Genomic DNA, 15,469 nt, shown 5'->3' with positions numbered 1-15,469 from the left:
TGTAACGTTTACTTGGGAAGATAAATGCCACAACTCCAAACGTCTCCCCCTTCCTCCTTCTTCCCCCAGCTTTATATACTGAGCCTGATGTCCTATGGTATGGAATATCCCTTTGGTCAGTTGGGGTCAGCTGTCCCGGCTGTGTCTCCTCCCAACTTGTTGTGCCCCCCCCAACCTACTGGCTGGTGGGGTGCTGTGAGAAGCAGAAGAGGCCTGGACCCGGTGTAAGCACTGCTCAGCAGTAACTCGAACATCTCTGTATTGTCAACGCTGTTTCCAGGACAAATCCAAACCACAGCCCCATACCAGCTACTGTGAAGAAAATTAACTATCCCAGCCCAAACCAGCACATTTTCCACCTCTTATTCCATACCATTGATGTCATCCTCAGGTCTCACACTATCCAATACATTCTCATTACCCACCACCACCCTTCCCATCCTTTGATATAATATACGCATACCATTCCCCTAGTCTATGGACCACCTCTGTAAAATGTCCACAAAATGTCCACTGAGTTCATTTAGTCCGTAACTTTGGGCTCCATCTGTTATAGTGGTCACTCAGGACAGGAGAGGTGGTGTGTTGCATGGAGTTACTGGGCACCAAAGCCAGCTCAGGTCAGGTCACTGCTGCGCTTGCTCTGCTTGTAAGGCTTGTCCTCCATTGGTTCAGGTAGTTCCAGCTATAGTAATTCCTGTAACATGCAACTCAAATCATGGGTTACAACAATTTAAAGGTATTTCCATCGCAATCTCCACCCCTGGTCCCTTTAGACCAGACCACAGAGTTTAACATTGCACTGAACTCTTCCCCTTGCCCCTGCTCTGGCTTGGATGTACCCACAGACTGCAGTCCCTTAGGGGTGCAGCTGCTCCAACTGGAGCCTTATCTATGCGCCACTGTCTCTTCCAGGGTATACCTGCTGCAGCACAGACTTATCCACAGCCACAGCTGCTCTGAGGTGCACCTGTTCCAGTGTGGCCCTATCCATGGGCCACAATGCCTTCAGAGATGTACCTGCTCCAGCATGGCCTTACCCACAGCCACAGTCCCTTCAGGAGTGAAACTGCGCCAACATTGCCTTACTGATGGCTACAGTCCCTCCAGGGGTGTACCTGCTCTGTCGTGGGCTTATCCATGGCCACATGCTTTGAGGTGCTCCAGCACGACCTTATGCACAGCCACTGGTGCCTCAAAGTATACCTGCTGCAGCACGAACTTATCCACAGCCACAGATGCTTTAAGGTGTACCTTCTCCAACATGGACTTATCCTTGGGCCACAAACCCTTGAGAGGTATACTTACTGTGGCACAGACATAACCATGGCTACAGATGCTTTGAGGTGTACCTGCTCTGGTGGGGACACAACCATGGCCACATACACTTCTGGGTGTTCTGCTCCCATGGGGACTCATCCACAGGTGAGTCCCTTCAACTTGAGTTCACACTGGAGTTCCAGCCTGTCCATTACAGCAGCACAGAAACAGTGGCGATGCCCTGGCCATCTGCCAGCCCAGGCACGTTGCCTTTGCTGTGACCAAAACGTTCCCAAGCACAGCAGAGTAAGATGATAAGCAACACAGAGGTAACAGCAAGCAGCACAAGCAAAAAGCAGCCACTAACGAGCACAAGACAAGACTCTAATTTACGTAAGGCAAGAAAGCCCCATGGCAAGCACAGGAGCCTGCCAATTAATAGCTAAACAGCAATAACAGCTATAAATTAACTCTATCCCAGCCAACCCCAGCACATGAAGGAAGAAAATTGCTCAAAGCATTAGCTAGCTTCCTGTAGATCCTTTTCTTCTACCTGAGAACACAGAGTGTTACAAGGATTCCAAAATAAATTCAACTTTAACAAAGGCTGTGCAGAAACAGCCTCTTTTTCTTTGCAGTGCCCAGATAAAAGATTGAAATAGGAAGCTGGGTAACAGGTTGTTAACTAGGCAAGTAGGAACTGAAAAAATGTTTTCTAAACAAAAGCCAGAATCTCTTATCCTTGTGAGCTGCTGAAAGAGAGTTCCACACCAAGTAAATTATTGTTTTATTTGTCTGGGTTTTGTGCTCTTTTGCTTACTTAAAAGAAGAGTCCCATCAAATGAAGTCTTCATGGCATGCGTTTTTTTGGTGCTGATTAAGAAAAGGGAGACTGACATATTCAAACTATTCTAAAGAAAAGTATTGAAGAGTAGCTGCTGAGGAGGGTGTACATTTCCTGCTGCAGCATTACTCAGCAGGCAGTGATCGTTCATAATGCACGAGTGGGTGAAGTCAGTGCATTCTTCGGTGGTCCCAAAAGGTGCCAACAAATTATCAGCAACTGCGAGAAAATTAAATTGTATTTTCTATGCCAATCCCAAATCTATTTGAAGTCATTGTTAATGGAAATTAATCGGTTATGTATAGGATGACATTAAATCATAAGGAAAAATATATTAGATTTTCTTTAGATTTTATAAGGGACCTGTTGGAAATATGCACTGTAACCTTGCAGTTTCTCCTTTCAGTATGAAAAAATTTCTACTTCTCTATAGTTTGTAACTCTATTCCCCTCCTTTTTCCCATACATTGAAGAAATTTTCTGAGATCAGAAAACTACAGAATTTGGCCTAATATGTCAATATGTCTAAAATAAAGATTTTTACTTGGCTAATCTTTATTTTATTAAAAGGCAAATAAAGTGATTTTCAAACAAATTTATATTCACTACTCAAACATACGTTGAAAATGTAGTATCACTGAATTCTGAAACTCCTTATAGTGAATGAGATGTTTGCCTAACTGAAATTATGGCATGGGCACGCTCATCAACACTAGTGTGAAATTCACTGTGAGGTGGTCCCAGTATGTGTTTGGCTCTCAACCATGCAGACGGCTGCATGCTGTGGGTGAGTTTGATTTGTCCAGATGTGCTGCCTTTGCTCAGGTGTAGCAGTCTTACCAGCTGTCAACAACCTTAGTAATTTTTCCATGATCCCACCCTAGGTTGTGTCTATACATGCATTCCAACTTTACCTATAGTAATCATAGAATCATAGAATGGTTAGAGTTGGAAAGGACCTGAAAGATCATCCAGTTCCAACCCCACTGCCATGGGCAGGGAGATCTCCCATTAGAACAGGTTGCTCAAAGCCCCATCCAACCTGGCCTTGAACACTTCCAGGGATGGGGCATCTACAACTTCTCCGGGCAACCTGTTCCAGTGCATTACCACCATCACAGTAAAGAATTTCTTCCTAATATCCATTCTAAATCTACACTCTTCCAGTTTGAAGCCATTACCCCTTGTCCTATCACTACCTGCCCTTGCAAAAAGTCCCTCTCCAGCTTTCTTTTAAGCCCCCTTCAGATGTTTGAGGGCTGGTATAAGGTCTCCCTGGAGCATTCTCTTCTCCAGGCTGAACAACCCCAAGTCTCTCAGCCTGTCTTCATAGGAGAGGTGATCATCTTGGTGGCCCTCCTCTGGACCTGCTCCAACAGGTCCACATCCTTCTTATGTTGAGGGCTCCAGAACTGGACGCAGTATTCCAGGTGGGGTCTCATGAGAGCAGAGTAGAGGGGCAGAATCACCTGCCTCGACCTGCTGGCCATGCTTCTTTTGATACAGCCCAGGATGTGGTTGGCCTTCTAGGCTGTGAGTGCACATTGCCAGCTCATGTTGAGTTTCTCATCAACCAACACCCTCAAGTCCTTCTCCTTAGGGTTGCTCTCAATCCATTCTCTGCCCAGCCTCTATTGGTGCATGGGATTGGCCCGACCCACGTGCAGGACCTTGCACTAGGCCTTTTTGAACTTCATGAGGTTTGCACTGGCCTACTTCTCCAGCCTGTCCAGGTCCCTCTGGATGGCATCCTTCATTCACTCATGTGTATCCTTCATTCTAAAAAACACGTAATGTTTGATATCAGGACCATTAATGTAAATAAACATGTGAATAAGGCAAAGACATGCCTGTATGTAGAATCAAAGCTTTAGGAGATACTACTAATATAGTTATGACGATTGCCACAATGACTGCCACTTACCGGCACGTGAGTGAAGGCAATTTCCAAGTTGACACAAGGCAATCTTAAGTGTCTGCCCTGTAACATGACGCACTGCGCAGGGGTTGCCAAGCGTGCTTTAATACTCTCAGCAACGAGGATTACACTTGATTTAAATGCTGCCAGTTCGGAGGGCGACACTTAGTTTCCTCAGTAACTCAGTCCACGTCCGCGGCACCGGCAGACCCCGCGCCCTCCCCTCACCGGCCCGGCTCTCCCTCACCTCTGCCAGGCGGCCGGCCGCGGGGCGCGCGGCACACCTCAGACGTTAACGGCGAGGCTCCTCAGGAAAGCCCTTAGCCCGCACCTCCCCGCCCTCCACAGGACCCCGAGGCCGGACCGCAGCCGGAGGAGAGGCGGCGGGAACCCCCCCAGCCGGGGCGCTCTCGCACCACTACGAGTGAACGAACCACCTCATGCCCTTCCCGCCTCCCCCTGCCCGGCCCGCGCCTCAGCCACACCGTGGCCCCGCCCCGGCCCCGCCCCGTCACGTGCGGGGGGCGGGGCGGGCGCGGGGCTGCCCGGCCGGTCGCTGCCGCGCGTGGGGGCGGCCGCTCGCCGCCGCAGTGTTCCCCCTTCCCCTCCGCCGCTGCCGCCGGAGCCGCTGGTCCCGGCCTCCCGCCCGCGTCCTCGCCCGCAATATGCCTCCGCTGCCCTCAGGCTGCTCGCCATGCCGGGGACCTGCGGGCGCCTCTCCTCCCTGCTCCTGGGGCTGGCGGCCGCGATGCTGCTGCAGCTGCTGCTGCTGCTGATGGGGCGACCGCCTCCCGTCGACGCCGCCGCCACCCGCCCGCAGCAGCAGCGGGCAGCGCTCCCGGGGGGCGCCCCCGCCGCCGCGGCCGCCTCAGGTACCGATCACTCCACCCCCTCCACCCCACCGCCGGGCAGATTCCCCCTCTCCCCCCTCCATTTCCCGCCCTTCCCTGTGGAGATCTCGCTTCCCCGGGGCCGCGCCGTCGGGGCTGCCTGAGCGCCCCCTTCTCCCGGGGCTGGGGAGGGGGGAGGGTGGTCGGCGTCCTCCTCAGCGGCTTCCCGCCGGGCTGCGTCGGTTGAAGCCGGTGCTGGGTTGTGGCTGCGAGGCTGTGGAAGCGGGGTTCCCGTGCGAGGGTCGGGCGGCGGTCCCGAAGCGAAAAATAAAGCCGGTGGGTTTTTTAATGGAAGCAGGTAGCGGGTCCGCGGCGGCTGCCGCGGGGCGGGCGGGATCCATCTTTAATGTCACAGGATCTGTATGCGGCTGCTGTAGCCTGTCGCTGGCGCGGTGAGAAATCCAGCCCGGTAATGGTGTAGCCTGGGTCTGACCCAGCTGGGGATGCTCCCTCGGGTGTCAGGCGAAGGGGCTCGGGGGATGCGTGGCTCCATGAATCCCGGTTTGCTGGCAGGAGCCACCGGGGCAAGATGTATCTGTACGTATAAAATACAAATATATATATATATACAATATACGCATATTTATTTCTGCATATACTTACATCAACATAAAAATAAATAAAAACCGGCTGGTAACATGTGGAAGTGTCTTAAGCTCATCAAATGAGTGATGGGGGTGGTGAGCTCATTAGTTTTTGCGTCTCCTCTGCAGAAGGAGGAACTACGTCTATCCAACAGCTGAGAGTATGAAAATAATGTGCTTATTGCAGTATTAGTCCTTGGTATTATGGTCAAGCGTGTGAGGGTACCCCTTTGTAGAACTGGGGCAAGCGGTAAGGTGTTTGTTCTGTCATCTACTTTAAGAAATATGGGTGTATTCTGAAGTCTTACTGCCTTAAATAAAGATAAACCCAGTATTTTTCTTGACATATTGCCTTTCACCAAAGAATTTCAGAATGGTTTCAAACATGAATTATTTAAGACCTTTTAGCATCAAGGCTCCGTTTGGGCATATCACTAGAGCATATGTTTCATTTTTAACATATATGCATGTTTCTATTTCCAGTTGACTTTGAGAAGGTATAAAATGTTCTTAGTTTCAGGCATATGGTTAATATTTTGCTGAATTGAAGCCAATTTACAAAGCTGCCAAAGTATGTATGTTAATTAGGAAATATAAGCAAAGATCTTTAATTACGGTCTTTACTTGTTACTTCTTAAAGATTTAGAGTGAGAAACTAGATTTGATAGAATAAGAACACGCTCTTAAATTCTCCTGATATACTCTTAAAATGCATTGATTTGGTTTTTGATTGGGTTTTGGTTTTGAGGCCAGGGGTTGTTTGGTTTTTCTTTTTATTTTCCAAATGTTTCAACTATAGGACTTTAAACAAGGGTATTTGATGAACAGCTTGGTTCTTGTTTTTCCTTTTGAACTGATGATTTTTCATTATTTTGCTTCTTACCATGCTTTCAGAGGAATATGCCATTAATCACCCACAAACCCCACTGAAAAGGCATTGGCAGCATTTCTAACTTGTGCCGTGAACATTTTGCTCATTAAAAATTGAGTGGCAAAAAAAAAAGGGGACAGTTTTTGTAATTCAGTGATCCTTTTTGATTTCAGGTATTGATTTCTTTTCAAGAAGCTCTACTGCCTTATCACCTTCAGCCCTGGCCAAAATCTTTGTTGGTACCAAACAATGGGATGCTGATGCTACTGGTTTGCTGTTGTTGCTGTTGCGGACCCACATGCCTAGTTGCTCTTTTCTTTTATTTGCTTATTATGCTTCATAGGTTTTGAGGTATGAGAGTCTTGAAAGTGCTTTATAGTACGCAGCTTTCATGATCAGTCCCAGTTCATTAATGTTAAAAACTATCATTTGAGCTGATCCTCCGCATTTGTTTGTTATGTTTAAATACAGTTAGAGCTTTATTTCACTTGTTGGCTGGCTTTCTAAATGATCTTGATTAATTTTTTTGTTTTAGAAAAAATTGAAAAGAGACAATAGTGATTAATCTTTTAAAAAAGACATGGTAATCACTGCTACAAAAATTTCATTATTGTGAAGAAGCTGCTAAGCACCTTTGTTTTTTGTGTGTTACTTCCTTTCAGTAAGGCATGTAAGTAAGTTTTGCTATATCGACGTTTTTGAAATTTTAAAAAGGAAGAGCCTGACTCCAGATATGTATTTATCAGATACTAACTTCTTTTTCCATGAAATTATCTTTTGATGGTTTACAGACGAAAGGTAGGCAGGATAAATGGCTGCTGCCTTTCCAGCAGAAGACTGGCAACAGAGTAGTCCCTAAGGGGAATGCTCTGAAGAGGCTACTCCTGCAGCAGCTGCAGGTCCTGTGCTGGGAACTGCCAGGCAGGCAGTGGCTTCTGCAAGTAAGGAGGAGCCTGGCTGAATTTGGATTTATGCTGTGTGTTTGTGACCACAGTGTTGCTGGAACAAAGGAGCCTTATCGTCCTGAAATAGGGAAGGTGCAGAGCTAAGGTTGGAGTTCACAAGCTTTTCTCATTTGATGTTCCTGTATCGATGTCCCTGTTCTGTCGAAGCTAATTATACAGTTTTACAGATCAATTCCCTTCTGGATTAACAGACTTCTGCCAGTGTAATTATTATGCTGTCTGAGAAGACATGCTAAAGTCAGCACAGCTGTGTACAAAGATTTGGGGTGCAAACTCTACTGCTGACATGTAAACGTAGCAGTGAGATGGTAGTTGCACATCATGACCGAATAGGTTTTTTTGTTCATCCCTTCTTTCTTCTCCGTTAAAAACAACAAGAAACTTACCACTGCCAAAAGAAAAAAGTAAATTCTAAAGATTAGGCAGAGAAGACATGCATGAGAGAGACTCAGTTCATGGAGTTACTCTGACTCACATTATCTAATTGATTTCCAAATTTTTGGAAAAAAATATTCGGGGAGAGAGAGACAGGCCTCTCTGGTTAGGGTGGTGATTGCTGAAGTGCAGAACCTGTCTTGGTTCCTTGTTATTCATATTGAGTTTTTCCATTTACTGTGTGGCAGTTTAGAAATCTGGACTGTGGTGTGCAGAAGTATGTGAAGAGAAGTTGCTGGGAGCTTCGAATACTCAGCATTCAGGTCATCAGGCTTGAGCACAGAATTCAGTAAATTATAGTTTGATCCAGGCAAATCTGTTTGTTTTCCTTGTTCACTTTTGTTTATCTTTATGGAGATACATTCTTTACAGGAGGTATGAGTAGTGTTCTTTAATGTTCACAATGCTTGGGATATTCTGGATATGGTACATTGTTATTCTCTTTATAATGCAGATAATGGGCAATAAACAGAGCAGAGACCACTAATTGAATAAGTGATACTTAACTGCATTGATTCCATGGCAGGTCTGACATATACTGAATGAACAAGATTCTTCTGGAAGAAGACCAGCAGTTGTGTAAATAGAAACTGTCACATTATGTATAGACAGCACATAGGATGGCATACACCATCTTAATGTTGGATTTTTTTTCCATATATAGACCTTAAATTAGACTTGAAATATATTTTAAAGTAGGTGTTATTTCTTCAAATTTCTGTCATACAACCGCATATTCTGTGCTGTGGGTACTTTCCACACCTTTTGTAATCCCGCTGTAAACAAGAAAAGGCTCACCATTGCATTTATTATAGATAATTCCAGAATTCAGGGAGAAACAAATTTATTTTGCTCTTTTTTTTTTTAGGCAGGAGGCTTTATGTATGATGGGAAGATTAGCTTGATTTTTGTAGGGTGAAATTAAAAAGCAGTAGCAGCTAATAGTGGTCCCAAACAATGGAGAGGAGAGAATTGGACTCGTTCTGCATATTTATGCAGTTAGCTCTGTTGACACTAATGAGATAAATAGATTATTGGCAAACCCAGAAGAGAATTAGAGATTACTTTTGTACCTGTTGGAGACAAATACACTGTCTGAACGCTGTCTGTGGAATTTGATTCTGCGCCCATTTCTCAATGCTATCTGCTTATGTGCGATGATGAGTTGCTATCTAATGCGAAGCAGTGTTCTAGACAAGAGACACCTAGTTACAATTTTTCTATACTCTTCTGTACGCTGTCTTATCTCCTCCTGGAGTGATCAGGAAGAATAAATTTGTTGTGCTTCATTTTTATTTGAGGTACTGAAACACAAATATTTCTCTGACGCATCCTTGTGTGACTTGCTGCTTTTCTAATCTTTGTTTTCAGTGTTTCTAGTAGTGAAATAATTTTTTTCTAATGATTATATGTTGGTGTTTAAGGTGGTACTTAGAGGAGCATTTGCTTTTGATAGCTTGTTCTGTTAATCTGGGTTTGAATTTGAGCAATAATACATAATTATGCACTTTAAAAAAAAAAATACAGTGCAATGTGGCTGGCTTGTTTGTTGCTTGATGGAACCACCTTTGTGGTTCTTTTTTTTGTGGTTCTTTGTGGTCTCTGCAGTCACTGGATAGGGGACTAGTACGGCAGCAATGAATCCAGTTCTGGTTTGGAGCTTCTGTTGCAGTCAGATATAGACCAGAGGAAAATGAGAGAGGATTTAAAAGTTATGTAGGAGATTCTGTAGTATTCCTATAAAGAAGAAAATCCAGTAATTTTCATGACTGAGTGATTACGTAGGATTCAGTCCCTGCTCAAAAAGTCAGGGCTGTCTAACTAGGGCCTTCTGATCAGCACTGAGGTTAATTGTTTTATACAACAGCAACAAAACCTTCTTATCCAGTAGGTACTGGAATATAATCAGTGTCAGGGAAAAGTTTTATTTTTAAGTTGTCAAAGCTTATGGGTTAAATTGTAGTAATTGTTTTCTATTTGGACATGGAGGAGATAGTTTGCAGTCTTTTTAAAATAAGATTTTTGATTTGTTTTAGATGTATCAGATGTAAACATTTGTTGGGAATCTATGTTTCATATATGAAGAACCTCAATGAAACTTTGTAAAGCTGACTTTTGATCTGGTGAAAAATAACTCTTTCGTTATGAGATAAAACTCTGAAAGTGTTATGTGCACGCCCCAGCAAAATGGCTTAATGCAAGCAACTAACTCGCCCTATGGAAATTAGCTCAGAAAACATCCTTTGATTTGCTGCTCAGTTTTCTCAGCATTCTCAGCCTCTGGGATTTGCAATAATTGTTTCTCAGCTAGGTGAGAAAGTAGAGAAAGAATGTAATACTTAGACTTGTCCTGATTTATTGAAGCTGATGTTCTTAAGTGACTTAGCTTTCTGTGCTGATCTAGGGCTTAGTAGTGCACCAAAATGTCAGGAAGGGCATTAGGACACTGAGGGGTGGTAAAGCATCTGCAGTTTGAGACAGAAATGAATAACAAAAAAGAAATATTCACAGATAGTTTCATTTACGTGTCCATGTGTTCCATGATTTGGGTCACTCAGTTGCTAATACAAGAAAAAAAGGAGTTTTGGGTTTTCCATGGTAGAGCACAAATGGAAAAATATGTACTTTTTTATTTTTCAGGAAGAGAATCAATATAAACAAAGAGGTACTGAGGAGTTCTGAAGAGGTAGGCAGCTCTCCTGAGTTGAAAGCTTGCTTTTATTAAAGCTTGTAATATATTATACAGCATCATGATCTATACTTCAGAAAACTTGATACCAAGAAACTTGTGTTGATAGCAGCTTTCATTATAAAGAACTGAGAGACACAAGCGCGGAAATGTGTTTTAGCATTCACAGAAATGTGACCCACGGTTACTTGGTGAGAAGTGTCAGAAACCAAGAGTAATCAACGATGGCAGGAAGATACCTATTGCACGGTGGTAGTTTTGGCAGTTCTTATTTGTGTTTTTTAAGTTTCATTACTTTTTGTCAATCTGCTGGCAGATGATACATCATCAAAGGCCAACTGATATGTAAAAATATTCACAGAATTGCTGTTAGGCTCAGAAAAAGGCAGTTTCAGGATTTGGAATGCAACTGCTATCTGGGTCACTGGGGATCTATAGCATGCTTTCTCTGTGAACTAGCTCAGTAGATGAAGTCTTTGAAGATGGAGGCAAAGATCTGAGAGGAAAGCTTATTCAAAATAAACTTAATTTTTGGCATGTCAGACTTCAAAAAATAGCGCAGGTTACTTTGTTGTCTTGAAAGTTGCGTATTTTTATATTCGCTATACCCTTCTGTAATGAATGGGGATTTGAGGCACAACGTGACAGAGCAGATAAGTCCTCTGTGTTACTCCTGATAATGCGTTTTCATAGATCTGTTCCTAGATCTGTGCAATCTGGTGTGTCGTCGGAGCACCCAGATACCATGATCAAGAATTTCCATTGCACTGTAGGGATTAGTGTACTCTGGAATAATGCTTCTGTGTTCAGTAGGATGAAACTACCAGATCTAGCTCCTCCTACCTAATCCTAGCTTGTCAGAGGTGTTCCAGCACACCTCATGTGTGCTCCTAAATTGTCATCTTCCACTCATGTCTGCAAGACGCTATATATAGCAGGCTGCAAAGCAGCTATTGCATTGCTTGGTTTGCTTTTCTGGCGCTAGTTGCTGTAGAGAAAACATGAGGTTTGAAAACAATTTTCATGCTAGCACATGCTTGAGGGGAAAACGTGACCGTGCACAGCTTAAAAATCAGCAATATGAAAGCGTATTTGCTGGAACAACCTGTGCGAGGGAATTTAAGGTTAGAAAGCTCAAAGAAATGAATTAATCTTTAGGAATGGCCTCTGTCCTTAAGCCAGGTGTTCAGTAGGGGGGATTTCACACAAGCTGTAACTCATCTTTTCAGTCGGGATAGGGACTCCAGGTCCATCCAGCAGAGCTGGGTCCCTGGGAAAGGGCAGTGCTTCCAAACCACGTCTGAGGCTGCAGCACAGATAGAGCATATGTTTGTATAACCCCACTGCATCTTCCCTTCCACATCTACAGAAGAGACAGCCTGTACAGAGCGTCACCTTTGGTGAACGTATTGCCCTGTCATTTTGGGAGGGACATAGATCGGGAATGGATGATCCTTAGACCTTCCATATGAGAGAGCACACACATACTGTAGTGTGAGCAGGCTCTTGTGACTAGGAGATAAACATCAACAGGCATAGTCCAGTGTGTGGGGAGGACACTCCAAAAGCACCAGTTACCTTAAACACAGCTTCTCAGGCAGAACACAGGACTAATATGGGGCACCAGCAGTTCTGTGAAGTAAAAAACCTGTATCGTGTGCTATGAATTTCACGAGCAGTTGTCAGCTGTCTGTAGGTGATGTGAATAAAAGCTCCATTTCCCATTTAAGTTTGACCAGCTGACGTAACTTTCCAAATGATTCTGCTTGCCCTCTGACTGTAAGCATATTATGCGTTCTTGTAAACAAAATACTGACAGGTCTGCAGTTTATAGTACGTGTATGGCATGACCCTGGTGATGCGTGCTCGTCTGATGTGGCTCCTGGGAGCTATCCTGTGTGAACTGCTGGGATTGACAGGGCTGAGTGGTGTTCTTTCCTGTCTGTGCATGCATAAGCCCCCCGAGGCTCACCAAGTGCAGGCATGAATCCTCTCAGGTTCCCAGGCTATCCTTATTCTTTCCCCCTCAATTTCTTGTCCTTTCTCTTCCCTGAGGTTGTCATTATGCTTCATCATGTGGGCTCAAAGAGAGTCTCCACTGACTGAAAGACAGAAGTCAGACTTCAGGACACAATTGTTACCCTTTACAATGTGGAAATGAGACAGTTGAAAGAGATGGGTTACGGGGTTAGATCCTTCTATTGGACATTCCATGTGACCCTTCTCGCTTCAGCATTCTGCATTTACTGTTGATAGCACCAGGTACCTAAGACAGTGCAGTCCTGCCAGTGGAAGAGGCAAGAGGTGGGGTTTCATTGAGATTACGTGGAAATAAACTGTGGGTTTTGGTGGGTTAGAAAGCAAAGAAAAATCTTGGCCCTATACTTTTGATTTTCCTTGTCCCATTTTGAAGAATTTAGTGGTTTTGGCATGGGTCTTATCTGAACTACTGGCAGCTATGGCAGGTTAACCTGCAAATGGAGGCCCAAATAGCTGTGGTGGGGAATGATTTTTTTTGTGTTGACTATGATGCAGTGGTTATAGGTATGAATGCGAGGCACATATTGAACCATGTGCATTAGGAAGTCATGAAGCAACAAAATACAGAGAATCCCAGAAACACTTCAACATGTCCCCAGCATACTCTCATTGAAATGCATTATTGACGTGACCACTGCACCCCAAAAGCACTTTAAGGTCAATAGAGTTTTGTTCGATTAATGAGTGCTTTAGCATGTATAACTGAGTGTTTGCTTGAGCGCTTTTACTAAACACGGTGTAGCTATAGCCAGAGAAATTGGAGCACTGACCCATTATCATGCAGTTTATTTTGGAGGACAGAGTTGAATTTAGGTGGGTTGTTTGTTTTTCTTTTAGTTTCTAGATGGTCATTAATAGTTCATCTGCCTCTTCTGAAATGTTTTCTTCTCATCGACATACTTTTATTTCTCATCAATCTTTTAGCTGTATTCAATGATTGAGCTTTCCCACTGGAGTGTGCACGTAGCTTTCAGGTTTTGTGTTGTTTTATTTGCAGGTCTGAGCAACCCTTTATTAGTCAAACTGATTTGACTTTCAGAATCATCAGTGTTTCTGTTTTCATTGACTGCAAGTGTTATCAAGTGCAAGGCAATGCAAGATGAAGTATATCTTTTTGTCCCATTTCCTTAATAAAGTGTAGAATTTGCATCAGGTTGTGAGCCCCAAATTATTATAAGATGCTGTACGGAAACATCCAGCCAGATTTGCCAAGTGTATTAAAATTAGCAGCTGAAGCGAACCACAATCAAGTGAAGACTATGCTTGTTCTTTACAGGTTTTTCTTTGTGTTTTCTGTGATTTGAACATAACTATTAGGATCTGGAATCGTGGAGGTATTCAGGCCGTAGGGGATATCAGGAGTGCTATAGTCCAACCTGCTTAAAGCAGAGTTGACACTGAATTCAGACCTGGGAGCTCTTTCCTGTCAGGCCATGAAAGCCTCCAAGAATGGGGAACCTCTCTGGACAACCTATTCCGATGATTGTTGAGCCTCAGAGAGAAAAAAAATCTCCTCATGTCCAGTCAGATCCTTCCCTGCAATTTGTGACTGTTGCCTTTCATTACCCTGCCTTGCATCTCGACAAAGAACTTGCTGCTGTCTTCTTGGTAAGCTTATGGGTATTGGAAGGCTGTTGTTTAGGTCCCCCAAAGCTTTTCCTTCGCAAGGTTAAACAAGGTTTATTTATTTCTGTGGATCCAAAACTGAATGCAGTTTCCAGATGCAGTCTAGAAGGTGCTAAGTGAGAGGGAGTAATTACTTCTCTTGCTCTGCTTGCTATGCTTCCGCTGATGCAGTGCGGAGTGCTGTTAGCAGGGTGCGCTCCTGACATGTTTAGCTTATTGCTCAGCAGGACTCCTTGATGTTTTCAGCAGAGCTCCTGCCCTGCCAGTCGGTCTCTTGCAGGTGCTGCTCGGAGGGTCAGATGCATCATTTCCTATTTGTCCCTGTTGAATTTCATGAGGTTCTTGTTGGCCCTTATCTCTTTCTAGGTCCCTTGGTGCATGTTGATTGCATCCTCAGATCATTACCATCTACAGACTTTGAGGGTGCATTTTGTTCCCTCCTCAAGTCACTGACTTGGACTTTTACATGACTATGGGGTGTGTCAGCTGCTAATGTTTCTTTTGAAACATCTGCATTTCATTTTGGGTAGACTGTTTTCCTCTAATGCATGTAAAATAGAAGAAAGTGGAATTATATCCTCTGCTGCTGATTTGGGGCTGTTTTATAAATATGATGTACACAGTTGGCTCAGTCAGTTGAAGTAGATACTAGTGCATAGCATGGACTTTTGGTTATGAAATTGGGCAAGGCACCAAATTTATTATTAATGACTTTATATGGGCAAGGTTCCCAAATGAAACTGATTAGAACATTCTCATAACTTATTTTCTATGAGGTAGCAAATCTGGTTGATAATTTGTCTGTGCTAATGTGAGCTAAACTAGAAAAAAAGTCAATGATGTCAAGATACTTGAAAACAGAAGCTCTTTTCCTGGAATGAATAAGGAAGTGCTTGCCCCCTCTGATTACTATAGACACTAATGGAATTATAAAAAGTTTTTTTTCAGGTCATTGTGAAAAATACTTTTTCTCTGTTCTGAGGCCTTTCCTTAAGTGACTGAAGAGGAGAAATGAATAGTTTTATGTTGTGTAAATGCAGGACATCAGTAAAATATGTGTTTGGAACAATAAAAAATGTTAATAACATGAATTATGCATTGTGATAAGTGTCACAGGATCTTATTTCATTGTTTGTGAGAGCAAGGGAGGAAACTTACTTTCACTGGGCTGAAGGATAGATTTTCTTTGGATTATGGATCACTGATGTAGAGCAAATCCTCCAATTAAGTTGACTGGAATAGAGACCCAGCAAAACATTTGTGAGGTACTGCATAGTTTTGGTGCAGTGTTGGGCAAAAGAATCTGTCATGGCTGTTTGCCTTTTTTCCTAACCACAGCGTAGAAAA

The 15,469-nt window shown here is 43.7% G+C and overlaps 1 protein-coding gene across 1 annotated transcript in view; it reads left to right on the top strand.

Moving 5' to 3' along the window:
- Nucleotides 1–4,716: 4,716 nt before the first annotated feature.
- FAM171B (family with sequence similarity 171 member B) overlaps nucleotides 4,717–15,469 on the top strand; it is a gene marked incomplete at both ends in the record, with an annotated part of 34,118 nt that continues 23,365 nt past the window's right edge. Inside the window, one exon of the mRNA XM_082483562.1 lies at nucleotides 4,717–4,894. Within this exon, the coding sequence (XP_082339688.1) occupies nucleotides 4,717–4,894 (178 nt within the window). The remainder of the gene's footprint in view (nucleotides 4,895–15,469) is intronic.

The sequence above is a fragment of the Vanellus vanellus genome (assembly GCF_965231255.1).
Source record: "Vanellus vanellus genome assembly, chromosome: 5".
NCBI lineage: Eukaryota > Metazoa > Chordata > Aves > Charadriiformes > Charadriidae > Vanellus > Vanellus vanellus.
This window is presented reverse-complemented; position numbering and strand designations above follow the sequence as displayed.